Source organism: Lactuca virosa, chromosome 5 (assembly GCF_052849685.1).
Source record: "Lactuca virosa cultivar CGN04683 chromosome 5, Lactuca_virosa_CGN04683_v6, whole genome shotgun sequence".
In the NCBI taxonomy this organism is placed as follows: domain Eukaryota; kingdom Viridiplantae; phylum Streptophyta; class Magnoliopsida; order Asterales; family Asteraceae; genus Lactuca; species Lactuca virosa.
Window position 1 is genome coordinate 251001715 of NC_136430.1, and position 26157 is coordinate 251027871.

General features: G+C 38.3%; 1 protein-coding gene across 2 annotated transcripts; it reads left to right on the forward strand.

Annotated features, from left to right (window-relative positions):
• Positions 1-358: 358 nt before the first annotated feature.
• On the forward strand, positions 359-4140 carry RPN13 (regulatory particle non-ATPase 13). Of its 2 annotated transcripts, XM_079053246.1 has the most exons (14): positions 384-485; positions 760-840; positions 928-985; positions 1139-1231; positions 1361-1420; positions 1549-1662; positions 1773-1839; positions 1973-2024; positions 2592-2707; positions 2841-2864; positions 3349-3440; positions 3531-3608; positions 3710-3764; positions 3895-4140. In XM_079053246.1, the coding sequence occupies exons 3-14, from the start codon at positions 947-949 to the stop codon at positions 3990-3992; spliced, it is 888 nt and encodes a 295-aa protein (XP_078909372.1). In that variant the 5' UTR covers positions 384-485; positions 760-840; positions 928-946; the 3' UTR covers positions 3993-4140. The 2 variants fall into 2 exon arrangements, with proteins under 2 accessions (XP_078909371.1, XP_078909372.1); XM_079053245.1 differs by lacking the exon at positions 760-840 and having other exon boundaries at positions 359-485.
• The last annotated feature ends 22017 nt before the right edge of the window (positions 4141-26157 follow it).

Sequence of the window (26157 nt, forward strand, 5' to 3'; positions counted from 1 at the left end):
GGGGGAGAGGATGAAGTGGCATAAAACTAGAATTGGGGAAGCATGAAGGGGAGTCATGCAAAGAGACAAGAGAGAAATATGATTGAAGTGGGACCATTTTTTTTTTCTTTTTATGTGTGAAGTATTAAAAAAGTTGGGAGGGAGGAAGGATGAAACATTTTCTTTTTATTTCTGTAATACAAAGTTAGAAAAAAAATTATAAATGACAAAATCTTTAATTAAAATAATTTTTTTTTGGACCAAAACAACAATTTTAGATAATATCACATTTTTGCAGATTTGTCGGTATTTTATGTAAGGACCATTTATGTAATTTCGATTAAACAACCGTCGCTAGAGGTGTAGCATATATTATCGCAATCAAACTACGGTCTTGGCTTTATCTCTATTGCACAATCTCTCCCCTGACCTTGGACCCTGCTTCACGAGCGTCAATCACAGAAGGAGACACTTCGGAGATTGAACTAACTTCACATACACGAAAGGTAACCGATCATCACCGTCTTCATCTTATCTTCCCTACTTTAACCTACAAGTTTTGTTTTCAATCATTCCAATTCCAAAACACAAGCTAGGGTTTTAAAACCTCCACTCCAAGTTTCTCTGCTCGAAACCCTATTCTTGTTATTGATCCTAAGTTTGCAGATTTTTAATCAACATGCAAATAATAGGATTTAACGCCACTATGCTTAAATCAAAATACTCTCATTATAATATCGTTGATGTTGCTATTTTTATTACAAATCTGAAATCGGATAGGTAGGGGTTTAGCTCTTACTTCTTCCACGGTATTGGAAAGCCTAACCTTACGTTAGTCGAGCTGGGTGGTGTTAGTCCGCCGTATGCCTCTTTTTACAACTTCTGTTTGTTGGTAATTTATTTTGTGAAAATCCATCTGATACTTAGCTATATTTGTGTTATATGCAGTTAATCAACAGTTGGAGTTATGGATTCTTCAGATACAGAGCTTTTTCCTGCTATTCAGGTTTTGTGAAAGAAGATTCTATATTTCTTCAATTTGTAACCTGAGATTAGGGTTCTTAAATACAACTTTTAGCAACTTCTGAAGCTGTTTATTGATTAGTCTTGAATTGGTTTTCTTGTGAGTATAGAATGTTCATTATCTGTAATATTGCAGGAGGTTTTGCTGGAGTTTCGTGCTGGTAAAATGCATATGGAAGGAACACGTGTTGTTGCTGATCCACGTAAAGGACTTGTTCGCATTGGAAGAGTATGAATTAAATTCAAGCTTTATTTCTATACAACTTATTTTAGGGCTAAATGCAAGAAATAGCAACATTTTCTATCTATTGGTTATTGCATACTTTACTTCTTATGTTGAAATTTTGACTTTTTACAGGGAGAAGAAGGATTAGTTCATATTCAGTGGCTTGATAGGAATAATAACACCATTGAAGATGTATCCTGATTTGCATTATATATCATTATTCTATCTATGGTTGTTTCTAAAAGTTGTATTTGTTCAAAGTTTTACAATTTTGCTAGATTCTAGAAGATTCTGGTTTTCTTTAACACAAATAAACATAGGATCAAATTGTTTTCCCTGAAGAGGCAGTTTTTGAGAAGGTTGGGCAAGCTTCCGGAAGGGTCTACATATTAAAGTTTCAGACAGATGATCGCAAGTGTTTCTTCTGGATGCAGGTTTGCAAATGATGATGTTATATGAAAATGTTAATTAATTATTGAAGGTATTAATCAGATCTTTATAATGATGTAATTTGTTAAAAATAATATATATTTATTTTTTTCAGGAGCCCAGAGCTGATGATGATGAAGAGCTGTGTAAATCAGTCAACCTATACCTCAATCAACCAATAGGTAGTATTTATGCTTCAATCATTTAGTTAAGAGAATATTATTATTAGTTCTGAATTATTTACAAATATGATGCAAACTTTTATAAAATTCTCCCTAACAACATTTTCAATATGTGAAAACTTTTATGTGGCAGATTTCCCTACTGAAGAAGAAGAAAACACTCTTGGTGAAGATATCTCATCAAGGTATGTTGATGTAAATGAAAAGTTAATTTTTATCTTTTTACTTATTTATATATATCAATGATATTAGGGTTTTTAGTATTTAACTTGATGTAGAAGAATATCTTAATATAAAAAGTCAAGGAAACGAGGCTTTTCCCAAAAAGTCCAAATTTTTCACAAATTCCCCTCATTTATTTTTACCTTACAAATCCCCAAGTTCGAATATTTTTCAAACATCATGTTCTGATGGCCTAAAATACCCCTGTTGACTAAGGGGCTGTTTCTTTATGACTTGATCCAGTTTTAATCGGTTAAGCCAAAAAATATGGCTTAATGTATTAAGAAACCAACTTTTTACCTATTTGCCCTTCTTTTTTTTCTTCCTAACTTCTCTCATGTTTAAATTGATGCATATTGTGAAATTTGTTTGTGAGGGTAAAATGGTCATTTAGTCTTATTCAGATGGTTTATTTAGTCTAGAAAAGAAATAAAGGAATCAGAACTTAGTATAAAATGTCAACTTTTTACCTAATTACCCTTCAATTTTCGTTCCTAACTTTTTACCTAATTACCCTTGTTTGTATACAGGGCTGGAGATTTAGTTGGACCAAGTACAGGTGCAGAATTAATTAGTGACGTGTCCTCTTCAGGACCTGTTAAATTGTCAGATCTTCAAAGAATATTAAGTAATATTGGACCTTCAGGCATGTCATAAATTTTTTTCCTACTTTTTTACTTTTTTTTTTTCAAAATTTTATAGTTTTGAACTGTAACAAGTATCTAAAAAATCTTTTCTTTTCGGCCTATGGTCAAATTTGTTATCATGATAATGTGCAGGTGAGGCAGCAGATCCTGATGGAGGTAATAATTTTGAGCATTTTTTTATTTTTTATATTTTATCATTGAATTAAGGGGACAAAAATCCTACTTTATTTGTCATTTGTACAAAAGACGTAAATGCCCTTCTCATTTTCATCAACAAAAAAGAAAGATATGGGGGCTGGATGGGAGAAGGTTTTTAAAGCTATTTTTATGATGAGGGCATTTACGTCTTTTACACAGAGCAAGTCCCTATCCCATTTTTTTGGGTGGGACAAAAAATTGAAAATCATGTTCTATTGATTTATTATTATTATTATTATTTTTTTATGATTTTGATAGTTTGCCCTTGATAAAAATGCAGTGTTTTTGACATGCATATAGTTGTATAAATATCTAAATTGCCCCTAATTTAATACAAAATAAGAGGTTTAAATATCAAGTAATGATTACTAAAACCTCCCAAAAGCAAAAGGTTGCAATTATTTCAGGATTTAAATTTAATTTTGAATTTTTGTTTATATAGGTTTAGGATTGGGTGATATCTTGAAGCCTGAACTTATATTGCCATTGATGGAGAATTTATCATTGGAACAAGTGGCATCCCATTTGCCTGAGGTAAGATGAAGTCCCTGTATTTTCTATTTTTATTTAATTTTTTTTTTTTTAAGTAAAAAACACCAAGAAATAATAATATCTTGACTACAGGGGCAATGGAGTCCAGAAGAATTAATGGAGCTGCTACAAAGCCCTCCTTTCCGCCAACAAGTAGATTCTTTCACTTATGTGAGCATCTCTTCCTTTTTCTCCTTTGTTATTCAAGGGTAGTTTTGTCATTTGTCAGAAATTTAAAATTCCAAAGTAACCCCGTAACCTGGTCTATGCAGGTGCTCAAGACTGGTCAAATAGATTTGACTCAATTTGGAGTTGACCCGAGTAAATGTAACCACTTTACAACCTTTTGTTACAAATTGTCATATTTTAAATTACTAAATGATTATATGAAATTGTTTTACAATAATATGATTAAAACTACAATAAATTTAATAATTCTAAACATTTGTTTTTACAGATAAGTTCACAGTGCTGTCTTTTCTTGAGGCTCTTGAAGATTCAGTTGCTAAAACATCTAATTCCGATGAGCCAATGCAAGATGCTGAGGAATCTTGATCAAGTAGCTAGTAGACTCATTTGCGTAACGGATATTGATCCAAAAGATTACAGATTTGTGGATATTGCAAGTGTTTTGTATTTTGAGTTTATAGACATCTTGTGTACACAAAAATTAGTAGAAGTTTTTAAGTTATTTCGTTTTTAATCGTGCTCATCCAACCCTTTTTATTTAAGGGTTAATGTCAGTAATCAACTATTTATTTATTTATATTTTTTATTTTCTTTTTCTATAAAACGCCATTATTCTAAAAAATGTCAAATAGAAAATAAATTATTTGTTTTTGTTAATAAAATACCATTAGTTGCTAACATTTTCGTAGCAACTTTTAGATCAATCATATTATCATGTTTTGTGGAAAAATAAGTAGTTGTAAACCCATTTATGATATTAATCCAATATTTAAATGTTGGTCTACTATCATAAAAATACTTATGTTTGGGAAAATGATTCGGAACATTATCTTTGACATTATTCAAAAAACTTTGGATAGAATGCACAAGTAATAAATTAGGAGTCTATATGGTTGTTGATTGTGTTTATCAGGATGCATACATACAAATTTTGAAATTAAATTACAAAACTTTTCAAATCTTTTTTTTTTGAGCTAGATATGACTTAGACGTACAATTTGAAGAAGATTGATGTTTTTGATGTTGAAAAATGGTGAGTTGATTATTAGTTAGCAAGTTCTCACAAATCTTTTGGTTCGTACAATAATTCAGCCCTATATATATATATATATATATATATATATATATATACATACATACATACATACATACATACATACATATATACATACACACACACACACACTTAGGTTGAAATGAAAACAATTACGAAATCGAGAATGTGAGAACAAATGTATTCACATGTGATTAAAAGTGTTCTCACCTTTTCAATTTCATAATTGTTCTCAATTGAACCTCCCTTATATAGTAGGCGAATACCCTCTCGTTGTGCAGGAAAAAATATATCTTTTAAACAAAACTAAAATATAAAAAGAACAAAAAAACGTTGGAACTTAATGGAAAAATGCTTTTTGGTACTTATCCTACATTGGAAGAAGAAAGAAACATTTTCTACTTTATAAAACTTTATTTTAGTATTTTACTATTATGATTAAAAGCTTGAGCTAAAGGGATTGGGCTGCATTTGATGATTTGGTTAATCAAATTAGTTATGAAAGAGTTGGATATATATATATATATATATATATATATATATATATATATATATATATATATATATATATATATATATATATATCCAACTCTTTCATAACTAATTTGATTAACCAAATCATCAAATGCAGCCCAATCCCTTTAGCTCAAGCTTTTAATCATAATAGTAAAATACTAAAATAAAGCTTTATAAAGTAGAAAATGTTTCTTTCTTCTTCCAATGTATATATATATATATATATATATATATCAAGGTTGTAGAAATCGCTCGACGGTAGCTCGGCGGTGGACTGGAGTCAAGGGATTAATCGGCTAGGCGGGGATTAATCGGGGACCATTAATTATTAAAAAATCAATAAATAATACATTAATCCTAAGAATATAACATTATATCTATTAAAAAGTTACTAAAAATTAATAAATATAACATTATAACATGATACTATGATTACAAAAACCCTTTTGATCCCTAATACATCAGATCTAAATAACCAACAATTGCATTTGGATCCAAGTCTGCATAAAATGGGGAGAAAAAAGTGTTATGAACAATGGGTTCCAATAGCATCGGGAAGAGATGTGGACCTGCAACCTGTTGTCTACTGCATTTGGAACTTTATGAATGTTAAGGGAATTCAATAGCAGGAGGCTGTGGATATGTGGGAATTCCATGATCGATGATTCCATCCTGATTATTGCTATATAACACACAAGAGGCGGCGACTGTTGTAGAAGCTTCAGAAGGCGAAGACTGGTTTAGCTTCGAGGATTACGACTGACAGACTGCGATGACGTGAATGGAAGAAAAAGACGGTGTCGGAGGAGGGACAGATGGCATCGAAGAAGAATATGACATCGTTTTACAAGCTTCAGTTCATGCTTTCTTTCGTTCCTTCAGGCGACTACAGAGAGTATTTCAAAAAAGAAAAGGAATGAATGCGATGGAGTGAGAAGAACCCTAGCAGCAATTCTAACAATTTGAAACTTTTGCCCTTAAATTTTTTTTTACCGATTAGGGCGCCTAGGCCCGCCTAGACCCGATAATCTCCGTCTTTGACCGATTTTGACCACGTCCGATAATAGGGTCCGATTACCTATAAACGTTGACGGTGGAGGACCGCCAAGCGCCTAGGCGCCGATTAATCGGCCGCCTAGGCCGATATTTGCAACACTGATATATATATATATATATATATATATAATGGTCAAAAGATTGGCCTTGGCCCTTGGGGCACTTGGGGTCTCCTTGACTAATATATTATTTTTATATATTAATTCCGAATTTTTACTTTTATTTAATAATTAAATATGTTAATTACAGTTTAACTGTTTTAACAGTTAATTTCGATTTAACAGTTTTTTGGAGGAAAATGTAGTTATTAACTGCCAATGATAGCTTATATATATGGATAACCAAACACAGATTTAAAAGGTTGGAAAAATCACATTCTTCAAAAATTTGTATTCTTCAATAATAATGGAAACATACAGAATTTCGTAATAATCAAGTTTTGTTCTTGATTAGATTGTTGTACTCTCTAGATAGATCCATACCAGGGAAATTTCTATCTTAGGACACTGCAAAAGCAAGCCTCAATCTGTACAAATCGAGGAAGAGAATATGAGTCCAAAGACTTCGTTGAATTTTGTTCTTTACATGGTATTATACATCAAACAATTGCTCCATATACTCCTCAACACAATGGAGTGGCTAAAAGGAAGAATAGAACATAGAAAAAACATGATTAATTCAATGTTAATTACTTCTGTAGAACCACATAATCTCTAGGGAGAAGCATGTCTTGCAACAAATTCAATACTTAATAGAATTCCTCATAAAAAGAGTGATAAATCACCATATTATTTGTGGAAAGGGAGATTACCCTCTTACAAAAGGATGAAAGTGTGGGGTTGCCTTGTTAAGGTACAAGTACCTTTTCCCAAGAGGAATAAACTTGGACCAAAAACCATAGATTGCATCTATCTTGGCCCAACCTCAAATAATGCAACCTATAGATTTCTTGTGTTAAATCACATGTTGATGATATCCATAATCATACCATCATGGAATCTGCAAAGGCTAAATTCTTTGAAAATATACTTTCTTTTAAGGATAAAGGGAAAGAGGTTTCCTGCTCTAGGAGAAGACCTCTAGATGATGGACTGAACGAAACCATTCTTGACAGAAGTTTACAATCAGATGAAGAGAGTTCTTACAAGGTTCAAGAAGAGAACTTAGAACTTAGAAGAAGCAAACAGGGCAAAATAGCCAAAGATTTTGGACCTGATTACATGACCTTTGTAATGAATAATGAACCCTAACATATAAGGAAGCTATGGATTCTTCTGAAGCTCCTTGTTAGAAAGAGGCAATCAAAAGTGAGACTGATTCCATTATGCATAACAACACTTGGAAGTTGGTAGATTTACCACCTGGGCAAAAACAAAGTGGGCACAAATGGATATTCAAGAAGAAGTTTAGACCTAATGGTACCATTGAGAAGTATAAAGCTTGTTTAGTAGCGGTATCGTTAAAAAGAGGGTCAAGACTTCTTTGACACCTATGCACCCGTTACAAGAATAACATCAATTCGCACATTGATATCACTTACAGCCATATACACCTTGGAAATATACCAAATGGATGTGAAAACTGATTTCTTGTATGGTGAACTAGATGAAGAAATATATATGAATCAGCCTGAAGGGTTTGTGGTTAAAGGTCATGAAAACAAAGTCTGTAAGTTGGTAGATCACTTTATGGACTAAAACAAGCTCCAAAGCAATGACATGAGAAGTTTGACAACACATTACTTTCTAATGGGTTTCGAATTAATGAATGTGATAAAATGTGTTTATGTCAAAAAAATACAAGAATTCTTTGTTGGATTAATGTCTAAGTCCATAACTATAATTGGTAAGACTTGACCCGACCCGGCATGGTCCATTTGGGTTGCATGGCATCATGCATTTGGATATACTATAATGAGAGAAATAACACTTAAGGTTGGTTAATATATTATAAGTTCTAATATATTAATAAGGTTATTTAATTAGTATTGATCAAGAATTAATTTGGAATTAATTAAGTGATCAAAAGGAGACTAATTAAATATATGGGTTGATTGTGTAAATCATTCATTCTTATATATGTGGGCTTGTGATCCAAGATTCTTTATGTTGGACTAAGTCCATGGGGTGACCCATGGATACTCCATGGAGGTTAAAATCCATGGAGCATAAGGAATGGGTAAAGTTATGAGTTACATGGTGTAACCCTAATAGCCACCATATAAAAGAATCCCATGGCTCAAGAAATCGCTCACTAATGTGTGAATATGAGGGCTAGACGATTTCAAGGAGTGTTCCATTTCTCTCAAGTCATTCCATGTGCATTTGGTGTTGTGTGAACCATTTGAGGTGTCACACTTGGGGCACTAGGCACTCAAGCTTCATGGAGACAAGCTACATCAAACAAAGGTATGTATTCTATCCATTTGATTACCCAAGTATCAAGTATTGTATGCTAGATAGGGTAATACCTTGGAAAGTTCATAATTGCATGTATAATAGAGAAAACATAGATCGAAGGTATTTAGGGTTGCATGTACACTTAGGAGTGTTAGAATGCTCAAAACCCATCATTCTTGTGTCATCATATGCTTGTATGTGGATAATATGCTTATTTTGGGTACTAACTTGGATGTGATAAATCAAACCAAGAAAATGCTACACTCCTCCTTTTCCATGAAAAAAATTGGGAGTTGTAGATGTGATCCATGATGTAAGAGTTCAAAGAAGACTAGATGAATATACTCTTACTCAGTCCGATTATATTGAAAGTGTACGCGAAAAGTTTGGAGACTATGATGACAAGCCGGTAGTCACCCCTTTTGATTCTTTAAGTCATCTTAAGAAGAATAAAGGTGATTGTGTAGCTCAGTTAGAATATACTCATGTTCTTGGTAGATTAATGTATATTATGAATTGTACTAAACCAGACTTGGCATATAGTGTAAGTAGATTGAGCCGTTACTCCCACAATCCTGGGAAAGATAATTGGCATGCATTAGTGGGAGTGCTTAGATATTTAAAGCATACAATGAATTATGGATTGCATTACACGAGATATATTCCTGTTCTTGAAGGATATTGTGATGCAAATTAGATTTCCAATACTTCTGAGGCAAAATCCACAAATGAATACGTGTTCACTCTTGGTGGAGCTGCTATATCTTGGAAATCATGTGAGCAAACTGTGATTACTTGTTCTACAATCTACAATGGAAGCTGAGTTTGTTGCTTTAGACAAAGCTGTTGAAGAAGCTGAATGGCTAAAAAGCTTCTTACAAGGTATTCCTTTGTGGCCTCAACATGTTACTGCCATTGGTATACATTGTGATAGCATGGCTATTCTTACTAGAGCATAAATTCAAATAAACAATGGCAAGTCGAGACACATTAGACGCAGACACATTATAATAAGAGACTTGATGAACAATGGAATCATTTCCATTAGTTACATAAAGTCAAAGGAAAATATTGCTGATCCTTTGACAAAAGGCCTTAGTAGAGAGCAAATTTACTTCACATCGAGGGGAATGGGCTTAAAGCCAACAAAATGAGTCACCACCTGTCACACCCCAAAACCGGAACGACGGAAACGTTCGGGGGTGGAGGACGTCATGTTCAGTATCACAACAATGCAAAGTAGTAAACAAGCAACAACATCATCCATTGCATTAATAATATAATTTAATACGAGTGTGTTCTGTCAAGTTATATAGACACCAAAAATATACATCAAAATAAAAGATGAGTCTTGAACGAGTTCCATCTTCTCAAAACCTGGCACCGGTACCTGTCTACTGGTGACCTGAGAATACAAGTTATTTTGAAAGAGTTTATCAGCTTTAAAGCTGGTGAGATCATAAGTATATTAGTGTCTGTATTTGTATGAAAGTGTTTGTAAGTCTTGTAATTGTATAAGTTTGTAAAAGTTTGAACTCCCTTAGAAAACCCTATGTTTCCTACTAAAAGTAGCCTTCTACCAAGGCATCTTGTAAGAGTGTGTATTTTCCCAAATCTGACTATCATTAACCAAAAATATAGTTTTTACATTATTGTTTATTGTGTGAATATCACAAAGTAAATGTAATGGGAAAATGAAATAGTACTGTAGTGTTGTATTAAGTGACTACTGCTGTACTAACTACCTTAAACCAATTGTTATTTAAAGTACCATGTGATCGGCCTGTATCCTGCTACCGACTCTAGAAAAACGACGATGTAAGACGTCGTAAGAAATGACGTTTGGCACCCGTAGACTTGCAAGTCCCACTGTAGCGAGCATCAAGGTGTAGGATAGTCAATCCAGTATAGATCTATACACAAACTCATACGCTCCCCACTTAATGAGATTCTGGATACAAAACGGTCATGACAGGTAGTGTCATGCCCTGTTACGTGGCTCACATAAATGTAGTAATGTTCTAGTATATGTATGTGCTAGCTGTATTGTGTGTTCTCTCCCTGTCTAGCATGTATTGTTTGTTTCTCATCATAGTATTCTATTGTTTGTTTCTCATCATAGTATCTATTGTTTGTTTCTCATCATAGTATCTATTGTTTGTTTCTCATCATCATATTCTATTGTTTGTTTCTCATCATAGTATCTATTGTTTGTTATTGACTCATGTATGAACTGACTCATTGTATGTTTCACTGTTCTAGTAATAGTATTAGTATCTCCCTAAAATATACCTATTATAGTTTACTAGTAATGTTGTTTGAATGTATGAACATGTTTGTATACCTTTGCTACCCAAAGGTATTGAACTGAATGAAGTAACCTTTTATATCTATACACATATACATGATATATAACTAGGATTCAAACGACCTTCGGACAAATAACCTGAATACCCTAAGTCCACAACCAAACAAGGAACATGAAGCAAGGTGAGCTATCAGTCCTAAGTCCTTTCAATCCTACTTATATAACTATATCTACATAGATACACAGAATATAAGTTAAAAGAGTTTAATAAAAGTATTTGATATGAAAAAGAGTTTGTAAAACAGTTTGAAGTAAAACAGTTTGGTAACACAGTTTGAAAAGTAAGAAATCCACTTGTTTGGTAGTTATTAATCACATGTGATTGATATAATAACTATAATAGTTCAACTTGTATTCCCCCCCATAAAAGCATTTTAAAAACATTTAAAAGGTTAAATAAGGGGGGTATGAACTCACCTGTAGTGAGTGGTTTGGATGAACGGATTGATATAGAGTGCTAAGTGTCAAGTAAAGACTTGAACACACACAAGGATCCTAGTTAACATATAATAACACATATATGTATCCAATTAGTCATTAAACAACCAATTTAACCAAGTTAAGACATCCTAGGACATGTAAAACACCTTATTTAAGTGTTACAAGTACTAAGGATTGCATCTAAGGGTGGTAGGACATTGCTATTGAGTTTGGGGTCCAAGGGTAAACTCTTTTGGAGTTTACGGTTTTGGGACCAACTCACATTGAGTTTACGGTCGTAAACCCATGAGTTTACGGCCGTAAACTCATGGTACTTTGACCATTTTGTGTTTTGAAGCTTTAAAGATCATAAGAAACATTCCTACTTCATGTTTAAGCCTTAGGAAATGTTTAGGGCACCATTTCACTCCTTTGAAGAGTTTACGGTCCTTGGACCACTTTTCCTTGGGTTTACGGCCGTAAACCCTAAGGGTTTATGGTCTTTTTGATGTTTTATGTCCTAAGCACTTTAGGGATAAGATCTAGACTAGTATCCAAGGCTTGGTAAGGGACTAGGGCACACTTTGGCACCCTCATTAGGGTTTACGGTCCAAGAACATCTTGGACCGTAAACACCTTTGATCTTTTGTTTCTTTATGTTTTCTAGATGTTTAGGAAGTGTAACAAGTCTTATAACAAGCCTAGGTAAGAGTACTTACTATGTAGAAGCTTGAAAAGGTGCTAAAAGTCCAAGAACACTAGTGTGTGTTCTTGGTGTTCTTGGTGAAACTTGAAGATCTACACATTTGGAATGATTTCACGGATGGAATCATGTAAGATCACTAGATTAAGTAAGATATCAACTTTTTAGGGTAAGAAACACTTACATAATTGAAGATCAAGAAGAAAAGTCGGATGGTACTTGAGAGGATTTGAGTTTTGGATCTTGAAATGTGAAAAAGTGATTAAAATGGCTAAGTGCCATATTTATACCCTTGGGGTTTACGGCCGTAAACACCTTGTTTAGGCCGTAAACTCCAAACTCTTGGAGTTTTGGGACATTATTGCTACACAATAAACCCTAGGGCATCCTCTCTCCTGTTATCTCCTGAAGTACAGGGCTCTAGAATACTCAAACTGACTCTACACAGCTCAAAAGTTAGCAGAAACTGTTCTGACTTCTATTGAAGTGAATGGTTGTACATAATAGAAATTTCGGGTTGTCACATCATCCCCCGTTAGAAGGAATTTCGTCCCGAAATTAGAGTTTAAGCAAATAAGTAGTTACAAAACTAAGTAAAAAGACGAGGATATTTCAGTTTCATCTGATCCTCTCGTTCCCAAGTGAATTCAGGTCCTCGCTTGGCGTTCCAACGAACCTTCACTATCGGGATACGGCTTTGTTTCGTTTGCTTGACCTCCCGGTCCATGATCTCTACAGGTTCTTCCACGAAGTTGAGGCTCTCGTTGATCTCGATCTCGTCGAGTGGGATTACAAGAGTCTCGTCGGACAGACACTTTTTCAAGTTCGAGACGTGGAAAGTAGAATGCACGTTACTGAGTTCGCGTGGTAAGTTAAGTTTGTAAGCTACAGGGCCGATTCTAGCGAGAATCTCGAGAGGCCCTATGTACCTTGGATTTAGCTTTCCACGCTTTCCGAAGCGTATCAAGCCCTTCTAGGGTGAGACCTTCAATAGAACACGGTCGCCCACCTGGAATTCCAACGGTTTCCTTCGTTTATCAGCGTAGCTTTTTTGTCGGTCTCTAGAGGCTTTCAATCGTTCACGAATCTGAACGATCTTCTCCGTTGTTTTCCGAATGATCTCCGGACCCGTGAGAGTGCTTTCAGGAACTCGTCCTTTAGCTAACTGGGTATCACCCACTTCAGCCCAGCATAGAGGGGATCTGCACTTTCGGCCATAGAGGGCCTCGAATGGAGCAGCCTTTATGCTCGTGTGATAACTGTTGTTGTAGGAAAATTCGACAAGGGGTAGATGAGTATCCCATGCTTTCTCAAAGTCGATCACACAGGCTCGCAACATATCTTCCAAGGTTTGGATAGTCCTCTCATTTTGTCCGCCGGTCTGTGGATGGTAGGCTGTACTCATGTCCAGCCTAGTTCCTAGGGAACTTTGTAGCGACTGCCAGAACCTCGAAGTGAACCAACTATCTCTGTCCGAGATAATGGATATGGGAACACCGTGCAGTTGTACAATCTCCTGAATGTAGGTTCTTGTAAGCTTCTCCATCTTGTTTGTTTCTTTGATAGGCAGGAAGTGTGCGGACTTGGTCAATCTATCGACGATGACCCATATGGTATCAAGTCCACCCGTTGTCTTGGGCAACTTGGTTATGAAGTCCATAGTGATCCGCTCCCACTTCCATTCCGGTATCTCCGGTTGCTGGAGTAATCCTGATGGTTTCTGGTATTCGACCTTGACCTTGGCGCAAGTAAGGCATTTACTCACGAAGGTAGCAATCTCTGCTTTCATGTTAGGCCACCAGTATAGCTTTTTAAGATCCAGATACATCTTATCTGAACCTGGGTGGACGGAATAATGAGTGTTGTGCGCCTCGTTCATGACCAAGTCTCTGAAACCACCAAGTTTCGGGGTCCAGATCCGATCCATGAGATAATAAGCTCCGCCACCCTTAACCTCCAAGTTCTTATCCATCCCTCTCAGGGATTCACCCGCCATATTTTCAGGTTTCAAGGTATCGAGCTGAGCCTCCTTAATTTGTGTGGACAAGTGTGAATGGATAGTCATGGTCAGTGATTTGACTCTACGACCAGAATATTCTTTCCGACTCAGGGCGTCAGCTACTACATTGGCTTTACCCGGATGATAACGAATTTCGCATTCGTAATCAATGAGTAGCTCGACCCACCGTCGTTGTCTCATGTTGAGCTCCTTCTGGTCGAATATATGTTGTAGGCTTTTGTGGTCTGTAAAGATAGTGCTTTTTGTACCGTACAAGTAGTGTCTCCAGATCTTCAGAGCAAGCACAACTGCTCCTAGCTCAAGATCGTGGGTAGTGTAGTTGACCTCGTGTGTCTTTAGCTGTCTCGAGGCATAGGCGATGACCTTACCTCGTTGCATCAGAACACAACCGAGCCCTTGATTTGACGCATCGCAATAGACAACGAAGTCTTCTATCCCTTCGGGGAGGGATAGTATTGGCGCGGTGCACAAGGCTCGCTTGAGCGTTTGGAACGCTCTCTCCTGCTTTTCTTCCCAGTCAAAGGCCACGCCTTTCTGGGTCAGTGTTGTAAGAGGTTTCGCAATGCGGGAGAAGTTCTGAATAAACCTGCAATAGTAGCCAGCGAGGCCTAGAAATTGACGAATTTCTGTAGGCGTCTTCAGTGCTGACCAGTTCTCAATGGCTTTAATTTTGGAAGGGTCCACGTGTATTCCCTCTTTACTAACCACGTGCCCTAAGAATTCGACTCTTCGGATCCAAAATTCGCATTTCGAGAACTTCGCATAGAGCTTCTCCGAACGCAGTGTTTCTAAGACTTGACGAAGATGTTGACTATGTTCCTCCTTACTACGAGAGTAGATAAGTATGTCATCGATGAAGACGATGACGAACTGATCCAAGTAAGGACGACACACCCTATTCATTAAATCCATGAATACTGCAGGCGCGTTTGTTAATCCGAACGGCATCACTACGAATTCGTAGTGCCCATAACGAGTTCGGAAGGCTGTCTTCAGAACATCCTCCCTTAGCACTCGTAGTTGGTGATATCCGGATCTTAAGTCGATTTTTGAAAAGAAATTCGCCCCTTGAAGTTGGTCAAATAAATCGTCAATACGAGGCAGAGGGTAACGATTTTTGACGGTCAGTTTGTTGAGCTCCCTGTAGTCGATGCACATACGAAACGATCCGTCTTTCTTCTTGACGAACAAGACTGGAGCTCCCCAGGGTGAGAAGCTTGGTCTTATAAAGCCCTTGCTGAGCAGTTCGTTAAGTTAACAGGACAGTTCTTGCATCTCTGCAGGTGCTAGACGATAGGTCGATTTGGCTACGGGGGTAGCCCCTGGAACTAAGTCGATTCTGAACTCGACTTGACGTTGCGGGGGTAATCCTGGGAGTTCTTCTGGAAAGATGTCGGGAAAGTCGCGTACTACTGGAATGTTCTGGATGTCGTTCGTTTCTTGGCTCACATCGACCACATGAGCAAGGAATGCGCGACATTCCTTTCGCAAGAATTTCTGAGCTTGAATGCTCGAGATGATACGAAGGTTCGTGCCGGGTTTGTCGCCATAAACTAATAGAGTTTCGTTAGACGGAAGATTAGCGTACAGCCTTTTCGTAACACATGATGTCGGCACGATGAAGACTCAACCAATCCATGCCGATAATGACGTCGAAACTTTTAATTGAGACCGGCATGAGGTCGATCGAAAATGAATGGCTATCTAGTGTTAGGGTACACCCTATGAATATACTGCTAGTGCTCTCTGTCTTTCCATTAGTCATTTCTACAGTGAACGGTTCTTTAAGTGCTCGTGATTTTTGCTTAAGTACATGAGCAAATTTTTGGTTCACGAAACAACTCTCCGCTCCACTATCAAACAGTATGCATGCATAAGAGTTATCGAGGAGAAACATACCAGTGACCACTGTGGGGTCGGCAACCGCTTCCTCGTGGCCTATGGCCAGAACTCTTCCCACTCCACCGGCATTCCCTGCCTTCGGGCAGTTCCTTTTGTAGTGGCCCACCTCGCCACAACCGTAGCAAGCTTGGCCCACACCAGCGCCGGGGACTTGGGTGATTGGCCTCGCCGGTGCTTTGCAGAAACGGGCAGTGTGCCCCTTCCTATTGCAGTTCAAACACTGCATTTCCCGGCAGGCTCCTGCGTGGTGGAAGTTGCACTTGTTGCACTTAGGCAAACTTCCAGCGTACTGCTTTACCGGAGCAGCAGCAATGGCAGGTGTTATCGCAGCATGTACTGCCACGATCTGCTGCTTTTTAGCAGCCTTCTTCTTCTTTTTGTCATCCCAGAACTTCCGCTTGGAATCAGCGGTTCTGGCGGGTTCTGAGATGGCCAGGGTTGTTGTTGCGGCCGGGGTACGAACCCCATGGTCTATAAGCCGCTGTGCCAATCGCTTAGCACTATCAAATGTAGTGGGGTTGATCCCGCTGTGTGTATAGTTCGTATATATTTTATGGGTTGATACACTCGATTCACTATAAACAATGCTCTGATACCAATTTGTCACACCCCAAAACCGGAACGGCGGAAACGTTCGGGGGTGGAGGACGTCATGTTCAGTATCACAACAATGCAAAGTAGTAAACAAGCAACAACATCATCCATTGCATTAATAATATAATTTAATACAAGTGTGTTCTGTCAAGTTATATAGACACCAAAAATATACATCAAAATAAAAGATGAGTCTTGAACGAGCTCCATCTTCTCAAAACCTGGCACCGGTACCTGTCTACTGGTGACCTGAGAATACAAGTTATTTTGAAAGAGTTTATCAGCTTTAAAGCTGGTGAGATCATAAGTATATTAGTGTCTGTATTTGTATGAAAGTGTTTGTAAGTCTTGTAATTGTATAAGTTTGTAAAAGTTTGAACTCCCCTAGAAAACCCTATGTTTCCTACTAAAAGTAGCCTTCTACCAAGGCATCTTGTAAGAGTGTGTATTTTCCCAAATCTGACTATCATTAACCAAAAATATAGTTTTTACATTATTGTTTATTGTGTGAATATCACAAAGTAAATGTAATGGGAAAATGAAATAGTACTGTAGTGTTGTATTAAGTAACTACTGCTGTACTAACTACCTTAAACCAATTGTTATTTAAAGTACCATGTGATCGGCCTGTATCCTGCTATCGACTCTAGAAAAACGACGATGTAAGACGTCGTAAGAAATAACGTTTGGCACCCGTAGACTTGCAAGTCCCACTGTAGCGAGCAGCAAGGTGTAGGATAGTCAATCCAATATAGATCTATACACAAACTCATACGCTCCCCATTTAAGGAGATTCTGGATACAAATCGGTCATGACAGGTAGTGCCATGCCCCGTTACGTGGCTCACATAAATGTAGTAATGTTCTAGTATATGTATGTGCTAGCTGTATTGTGTGTTCTCTCCTTGTCTAGCATGTATTGTTTGTTTCTCATCATAGTATTCTATTGTTTGTTTCTCATCATAGTATCTATTGTTTGTTTCTCATAATAGTATCTATTGTTTGTTTCTCATCATCGTATTCTATTGTTTGTTTCTCATCATAGTATCTATTGTTTGTTTGTTATTGACTCATGTATGAACTGACTCATTGTATGTTTCACTGTTCTAGTAATAGTATTAGTATCTCCCTAAACTATACCTATTATAGTTTACTAGCAATGTTGTTTGAATGTATGAACATGTTTGTATACCTTTGCTACCCAAAGGTATTGAACTGAATGAAGTAACCTTTTATATCTATACACATATACATGATATATAACTAGGATTCAAACGACCTTCGGACAAATAACCTGAATACCCTAAGTCCACAACCAAACAAGGAACAGGAAGCAAGGTGAGCTATCAGTCCTAAGTCTTTTCAATCCTACTTATATAACTATATCTACATAGATACACAGAATATAAGTTAAAAGAGTTTAATAAAAGTATTTGATATGAAAAAGAGTTTGTAAAATAGTTTGAAGTAAAACAGTTTGGTAACACAGTTTGAAAAGTAAGAAATCCACTTGTTTGGTAGTTATTAATCACATGTGATTGATATAATAACTATAATAGTTCAACTTGTATTCCCCCCCATAAAAGCATTTTAAAAACATTTAAAAGGTTAATTAAGGGGGTATGAACTCACCTGTAGTGAGTGGTTTGGATGAACGGATTGATATACAATGCTAAGTGTCAAGTAAAGACTTGAACACACACAATGATCCTAGTTAACATATAATAACACATATATGTATCCAGTTAGTCATTAAACAACCAATTTAACCAAGTTAAGACATCCTAGGACATGTAAAACACCTTATTTAAGTGTTACAAGTACTAAGGATTGCATCTAAGGGTGGTAGGACATTGCTATTGAGTTTGGGGTCCAAGGGTAAACTCTTTTGGAGTTTACGGTTTTGGGACCAACTCACATTGAGTTTACGGTCGTAAACCCATGAGTTTACGGTCGTAAACCCATGAGTTTACGGTCGTAAACTCATGGTACTTTGACCATTTTGTGTTTTGAAGCTTTAAAGATCATAAGAAGCATTCCTACTTCATGTTTAAGCCTTAGGAAATGTTTAGGACACCATTTCACTCCTTTGAGGAGTTTACGGTCCTTGGACCACTTTTCCTTAGGTTTACGGCAGTAAACCCTAAGGGTTTATGGTCTTTTTGATGTTTTATGTCCTAAGCACTTTAGGGATAAGATCTATACTAGTATCCAAGGCTTGGTAAGGGACTAGGGCACACTTTGGCACCCTCATTAGGGTTTACGGTCCAAGAACATCTTGGACCGTAAACACCTTTGAACTTGTGTTTCTTTATGTTTCTAGATGTTTAGGAAGTGTAACAAGTCTTATAACAAGCCTAGGTAAGAGTACTTACTATGTAGAAGCTTGAAAAGGTGCTAAAAGTCCAAGAACACTAGTGTGTGTTCTTGGTGTTCTTGGTGAAACTTGAAGATCTACACATTTGGAATGATTTCACGGATGGAATCATGTAAGATCACTAGATTAAGTAAGATATCAACTTTTTAGGGTAAGAAACACTTACATAATTGAAGATCAAGAAGAAAAGTCGGATGGTACTTGAGAGGATTTGAGTTTTGGATCTTGAAATGTGAAAAAGTGATTAAAATGGCTAAGTGCCATATTTATACCCTTGGGGTTTACGGCCGTAAACACCTTGTTTAGGCCGTAAACTCCAAACTCTTGGAGTTTTGGGACATTATTGCTACACAATAAACCCTAGGGCATCCTCTCTCCTGTTATCTCCTGAAGTACAGGGCTCTAGAATACTCAAACTGACTCTATACAGCTCAAAAGTTAGCAGAAACTGTTCTGACTTCTATTGAAGTGAATGGTTGTACAAAATAGAAATTTCGAGTTGTCACACCACCTGGCGGAAACCTAACCTAGCAACATTGGAGATCCCATGGTCTAGCTTCAATAGGACAACTAGTTGGGGAAGACCCAAAGTAGCACTAACATAAAGGTATGCTCACTCCTATGATATTTATTTTGTGTTTTCCATTGATGATATAGGGATGAATTATTATTCTTAATAATGCTGATAGCTTTTATAGTGGAATAGTACGGATTATTTCAGATTAGCATTACCTATGTGAGATGGATGTGAGTTCACATCTTTGAGAGCTGATATGGCTAAGCTCTCTAAAAGTCTCATGAAGAAAGGACTGTTCACGACCGAAATGAACACAATGGTAAGAAATGATCTATGCTTAGATATGATATGTGTGATACTTCTTGTCTTTGATTCTACTATAAAAAGTGGTTAGTTCAAGACTCTAGTATACTACCCACAAAGTAGAACCAAGTAGTACTCACTATGAAAGGTTCAAGTTTTACAACACCTATTCATATGCATTTCATGTCTTACTTTCCTGATTTGAATATCAAATTTCAATTATTTTCTATTCAGATTTGGGGTATTCTTGGAACTTTATTAATGGGAAAATGCCTTTTGGTACTTATCCCACGTTGGAAGAAGAAAGAAACATTTTCTACTTTATAAAGCTTTATTTTAGTATTTTACTAACATGATTAAAAGCTTGGGCTAAAGGGGATATGGCTACATTTGGTGATCGGGCTAGTCTAATTAGTCATGAAACACTTGGATTATATATATATATATATATATATATATATATATATATATATATATATATATATATATATATATATATATATATATATATATATATATAATGGTCAGAAGATTGGCCTTGGGCCTTGGGGCTCTTGGGGTCTCCTTGACTAATAAATTATTTTTATATATTATTTAAAAATTTTGACTTTTATTTAATAATTAAATCTGTTAATTACAGTTTAACTGTTTTGACAGTTAATATCGGTTTAGAAGTTTTTTTTTGGAGGGAAAGACAGTTATTAACTGCTAATGATAACCTATATATATATATGGATCACCAAACACAAATTTAAAAGGTTGGAAAAATCACATTCTTTAAAAGTTCGTATTCTTCAATCATGGTGGGAACATAGATTGTAACATCCGGATTTTCAGGGATATTATCGTGTAGTTTGATCTTATGATTAAAGAAGAGACTCGACGAGTTGAGGGTCCAACTCGCCGAGTCGAGCCGGGTTTTTCCCGTGGACTTAATGACTGGACTCGACGAGTCAGAGGAGGGACTCGCTGAGTAGGCGCTGATTAGAGAAACCCTAATTTCCGGGGTTTGGGACCTATTTAAAGGCACTTATAGCCTCATTTGCGGCCACCCTTTCCCTGGAAGCAAACCCTAAAGGTCATTTGAGCTAGAAAGTGAGAGAGAAGCTATCTTGGGATTTTTAGTGCATCATTTGAGAAGAAGAGAAGGAGATCAAGCAAGGATCAAGAGGGGGAAAGTTAGATCCAGTGATAGATCGTCCAGAGCTTCTGAGGAAGGTAAAAGTCTGCACCTTTCTCATTATTTTGGTTAGATCTCATGTGTTTGGAGTTCTAGGGCTTTTACCACCTTTGGTTTGGGACTTTGATTAAAATGGATTAGCTAGAAGCCTAGTCCTCAGATTTGGACCTTGTGAGGTCCCTAGAGTCCAAAGGTCCCAACTTTATCATCCAAATGAGGGTTGTTGTGCTTAACACCTTAAGAACGGCTTGTTTTGGCATTTTGAGGCATTTATGCCATGCATGAACGTAAAGGTCGAGACTTTATGTGTCTCTGGTGTCTTAAAGGGATAGATCTAGGGTTTGGAATGAGAGATCTGACTTTGGACGTCTGAATGAGGAATCAGACCGAGGGGACTCGTCGAGTCCATGAGTTGACTCGACGAGTCAGTGAGGGTTTGTCCCGATGAGCTTGAGCATGCGATAGCTCGACGAGTTGGGGGTAAACTCGACGAGCTGATTTGGACCTTCACGAGACTTCTGAGGATGTGAGTGGACTCGACAAGTTGCATGAGTGCACTCGACGAGTCGGGTCAGACATGGACTGTTGACTCGAGTTTGACTTCTGTTGACTCTGGGGTTTGGTCAACATGAGTAATGGAAACCATGGAGGGGTAAAATGGTCTTTTACCCAATTCAAGAGTTAGAGAGAGAAGAATAGCCCTCATTTATTAGGGTCGTGTAAAGAGTATTGATTAGAGATATTCATCTTTTGTGCTAGGCGGAGGCTAGTTCGAGTTTCGGGTGCGAGGGTATTTTGCTGCTTGTCAGGTGAGTCTTCTCACTATACTTTACCTTGAGTGGTAAGTAGAGTTATGTGACAGAGTATCTTGTATGCTATGTATGTGATGTGTTGCACTGCATTATTTCTATGTGATTTATGCTGTGTGTATTCCAGAGTTTACAGAGTTAGGATCGGAAGGTCCACAGAGTTAGGACCAGAGGGTCCACAGAGTTAGGGCCAGTGGGCCCACAGAGTTATAGCCTCGAGTGGCTAATATGTGTTATGTGTGGTATTTTGGGGAACTTACTAAGCTTCGTGCTTACCGTGTTATGTGTTATGTGTTTCAGGTTGTTCTCAGGAATCGCGGGAAGGCACCGGCTTGATTGTACACACAAGAGAAGGAATTAGGTTTTTGAAGATCCTGGGTTTTTACTTATGGAGTTTGAATTGTAAACTTAAATAAGATTTTTGTGAAAAGCATTACGAGATTCATGTGATTTTTAATGAAAAATTGTTTGAAAATTTACGGTGTTACAAGTTGGTATCAGAGCCTTGGTTTGAGGGATTCGGATGCACCCTCGGGTAAATCTGGACTCAAAGTGAGGATTTAAGAAAGAATTTTCAAAATAAAGGATTTTTCTAAAACGAGCAAGAGTTTCTAAGAGAAAACGAGAAGGAGCAGTGTGTACAATCAGCCAGAGCCCGAACGGTGATTTCCCAAAATACCCTTATTTTGTGTTATGAGATATTCTATGAGATATTATGCATGCTAGAGATAGGCTAGGTATTTCATATTTTAGGACTAGAGTGGTCTGATTTGTGATGCCTTAGCCTAGGAGTTGCGGTTATCTGTGATATGTTTTCGAGTATGTGCTGAGTAAGAGTATCCAGAGGGAATCCTTTTGAGAGAGGGATTGAGTAGAAGAGTAATATAGGAGAGATACTTGGATGAGCATTCGTGGAATCTTCTGAGAGGGTAGTCATAGGCCCGCGTGGGGTGAAGTTGCTTGAGTTCGATGATATCCTACGAGTATGAGGAGGGCAAGTAGGATAATATCCTAGAGAGGTTTTATGTACTAATAGAGGTTATTCGATGCCCGAATGCTACTTGCTTCGTGATTTGTGGAACTCTCGATGATGGGAGTTAGCTACCAAGTGAATATGACAATATTCAGGAGGTAGATGGCTGGCATCATTAGGAGTTCTTCAGCAGCTGATGGCGGAGAAGTGTGAGGACCTATGAAGAGCCTAGGGGGTGATCATGGTCAGATGAGTGCGCTGACAGAGTAGAGCATTTCGCTGGGGAGCGAGCACGCGTAATGAGAAAGACGATCAAGAGGGTTGGACAGCTACTTAGGGACTCTGGGATGATTCGTGTGGAAAGTATGGGTAGATGTGGCAGGTAGTGTGGGCCCGTACTACTGAAAGCATAGGACCCATATTCGATGCAGGGAGCATACCTGAGGATTCTAAGTAGCAGGTTGAGAGGTGATGTCATGGTTCGGGTACCATGATTGGTAGCAGGTTGAGAGGTGATGTCATGGTTTGGGTACCATGATTGGTAGCAGATTGAGAGGTGATGTCATGGTTCGGGTACCATGATTGGTAGCAGATTGAGAGGCGATGTCATGGTTCGGGTACCATGATCGGTAGCAGATTGAGAAGAGATGTCATGGTTCGAGTACCATGATTCGTAGCAGATAATGCTTGCGTTTTTTCTTTCTTTCCAGTTATTCCATCATATTGATGGGGCTAAGATCGTATGCGATAGAGTATGGGGCAAGAGGGCCATGAGGAGCGAGTTTCATCTGAGCATTCCTTGAGAGGGGAGTCGGGATAACTCCAAGGGATTTTTGGTGAATGCCAGATGGAGTCGCAAGACACAAGGATAAGTGGAGATGGCGTTTTGAGGATTACAGCCTGAGTTGAGCAATCAGTCGATAGTGGAGATGTCACCTTCTGTGACCCGAGTGGTGCTATTTCTGTTTCCTGTGGAAGACGTAAGAGGTGTTGAAATTTCGGTTTCTGAGTTTGGGAGTGAGCCCTGTGGGATTGCATTGATGATGATCTTCAATCAGAGTATCTGGCAGTAGGTCTGCCGCGAGGTAATGATATAGCTTGAGCAGGGAGTCAGCGGGAATTGAGATGGTCAAGGACCAGGATACACCCTATGTGAGTATAATAGGGCATGTGTTAGCCGCAGCGTCGGACAATCAATAGGAGTGTATCAGGGCGGTAACCCTTATTATCTTTTACGGGTATCGAGAGTGGAAATGTGGGTTCTGCTCTTATGATAAGTGACGTGATGGAGCGTTGGTTGAGGAGTCGAGGATGAGGAGAATGATAGTTCATTATTTCCAGACTAAGAGTCAGGGTTAGTACCGGACAGTTGGGAGGTCCGGTGATGGAATGGTGTGAGATTCTGAATGACTAAGAGGCAGTCATGATGGGAAGTTCTGAGGATTTCATCTGAGAGTCGGGGTATTCGGAGTTGCTTGATCTCTGTCGGGGAGATCATCGAGCGTTGCATAGCACCTTCCAAGAGTAGGTACGATGTTACTGGTGGAAACAGTCTGAGAGATAGATTGTTGGTGCGCTAATTGGTGATGGTTCGAACCCTAAGTGGGGGAGGACCGGGTATTTTGTTGAGAGGATCAGAGATCTGTTCGAGATCGGTTAGAGATCTGGATATAGAGACCTGCGGTGCGGATTCATGTGATCAGGGCTATTGGTGATTGAAGCGAAGTATAGACGAGATAATGCATGTGGTATACGTTTGGTAAAGGATGAATGTCTCCACGGCAAGTGGCCATCGGTCGGAGACCTTGTGATGGATAGGAATTCTTCGAGGTGGTTGGCTCGTAGGGTTAGTTTGGCGGTGGAAGAATTTTGATTCAATGTTTGGCCCGTTATTCAGTTGGGGAAGGGCAGAAATTGATTTTGGCAACTAATTCCGGGCCGTTACGATTATGCTTTCTTGAGTTTTGAGCATTATAGGAGGGAGTTTTGGATTGTTGTCAACATGTTCTGAGTCATTGTCGATTCCTCCATGTTTCAATTGAGAGTTGGAATATTTCGAAGTTGCGCGTTGTGTGAAGGAAGGATAGTTATGAGATTCTGAGAGAATGCATTGAGGTATCTGTGTATGATGCCATAAGTAGGAGATCAGTGGTTGAGGCAGGACATCGTGATGTTCTGTGATGGTGTTCCGAGGTATCCGAGTATAATGCCCTGAATTCAGAATTATTTTGGGTCTTGAGTTTGAGACGGCAAGTGGAGTATCAAGTACCTACGGTTCCAGTGGGAGCCCTTCGGATATTGCCATCTAGAGGGATTAGCTAAGAATGTAGATTCCAGCAGGGAAGGATGTTTTGTCATGGCGGTTGCTGTCAGAATCTGTGATGCATAAATAGGGACAAGTGTGTGTACCTATCTATGTTAGTCCGCGGAGCATGAGTCAGTGGATGTAGTGTGGTTTTGACGTGAGAATGAGATTGTGGGGTTACGAGTCAGAGAAAGGGTGTTGTGATGCTACGGGAAGCCGTAGTACTCACTAGTGAGAGAGAGGGAGTTGTGATGCTACGGGGAGCCGTAGTACTCACTAGTGAGAGAGAGGGAGTTGTGATGCTACGGTTAGCCGTAGTACTCACTAGTCAGAGAGAGGGTGTTGTGATGCTACGGGGAGCTGTAGTACTCACTAGTCAGAGAGGGGGTGTTGTGATGCTACGGGTAGCCGTAGTACTCACTAGTCAGAGAGAGGGTGTTGTGATGCTACGGGGAGCCGTAGTACTCACTAGTCAGAGAGAGGGTGTGGTGATGCTACGGGGAGCCGTAGTACTCACTAGTCAGCAAGAGGTTGTTATGATGAAGTACTCCTTGATCAGAGCATGACGCAAAAGAGTTTAGGGCTTGGTTAGCCCTAATAATTGAGTTTTTGGGAGCCTGACGGATGAAAAAGGAGCAAGACTGGGGTCTCTATTTTTGTCGGAAATCGTTATATTCTGAAATGAGAGGTGGTTGTCGCAACATAAGGGAATTGGAAAAGTGGAATACGCGCGGGTTGCGAATCATGAGTCTTGAGTTGGGTGCTTCATTGGGACGAGTGGTTCCAATTCTGGATCGGACCAGACTCTCGATATTGAGTTTGACTCTAGTGGTGCATTGAGTAGGCGAAATGAGACTCCGGATTCTGAGATGGGTTCCATTTTGAGGAATATTGTTTGTTATCAGATGTTTTGGACCGGAGTGGGTCAGTGCGTTGGTGCGGGAGGTACCGCGAGGCGCTCGTATCTAGGGAGTAGTGTTCGACGAGGGTCGAGGGTGAAACAATTTTGTAGGATTGTGGAATCCGTTGGGGTAA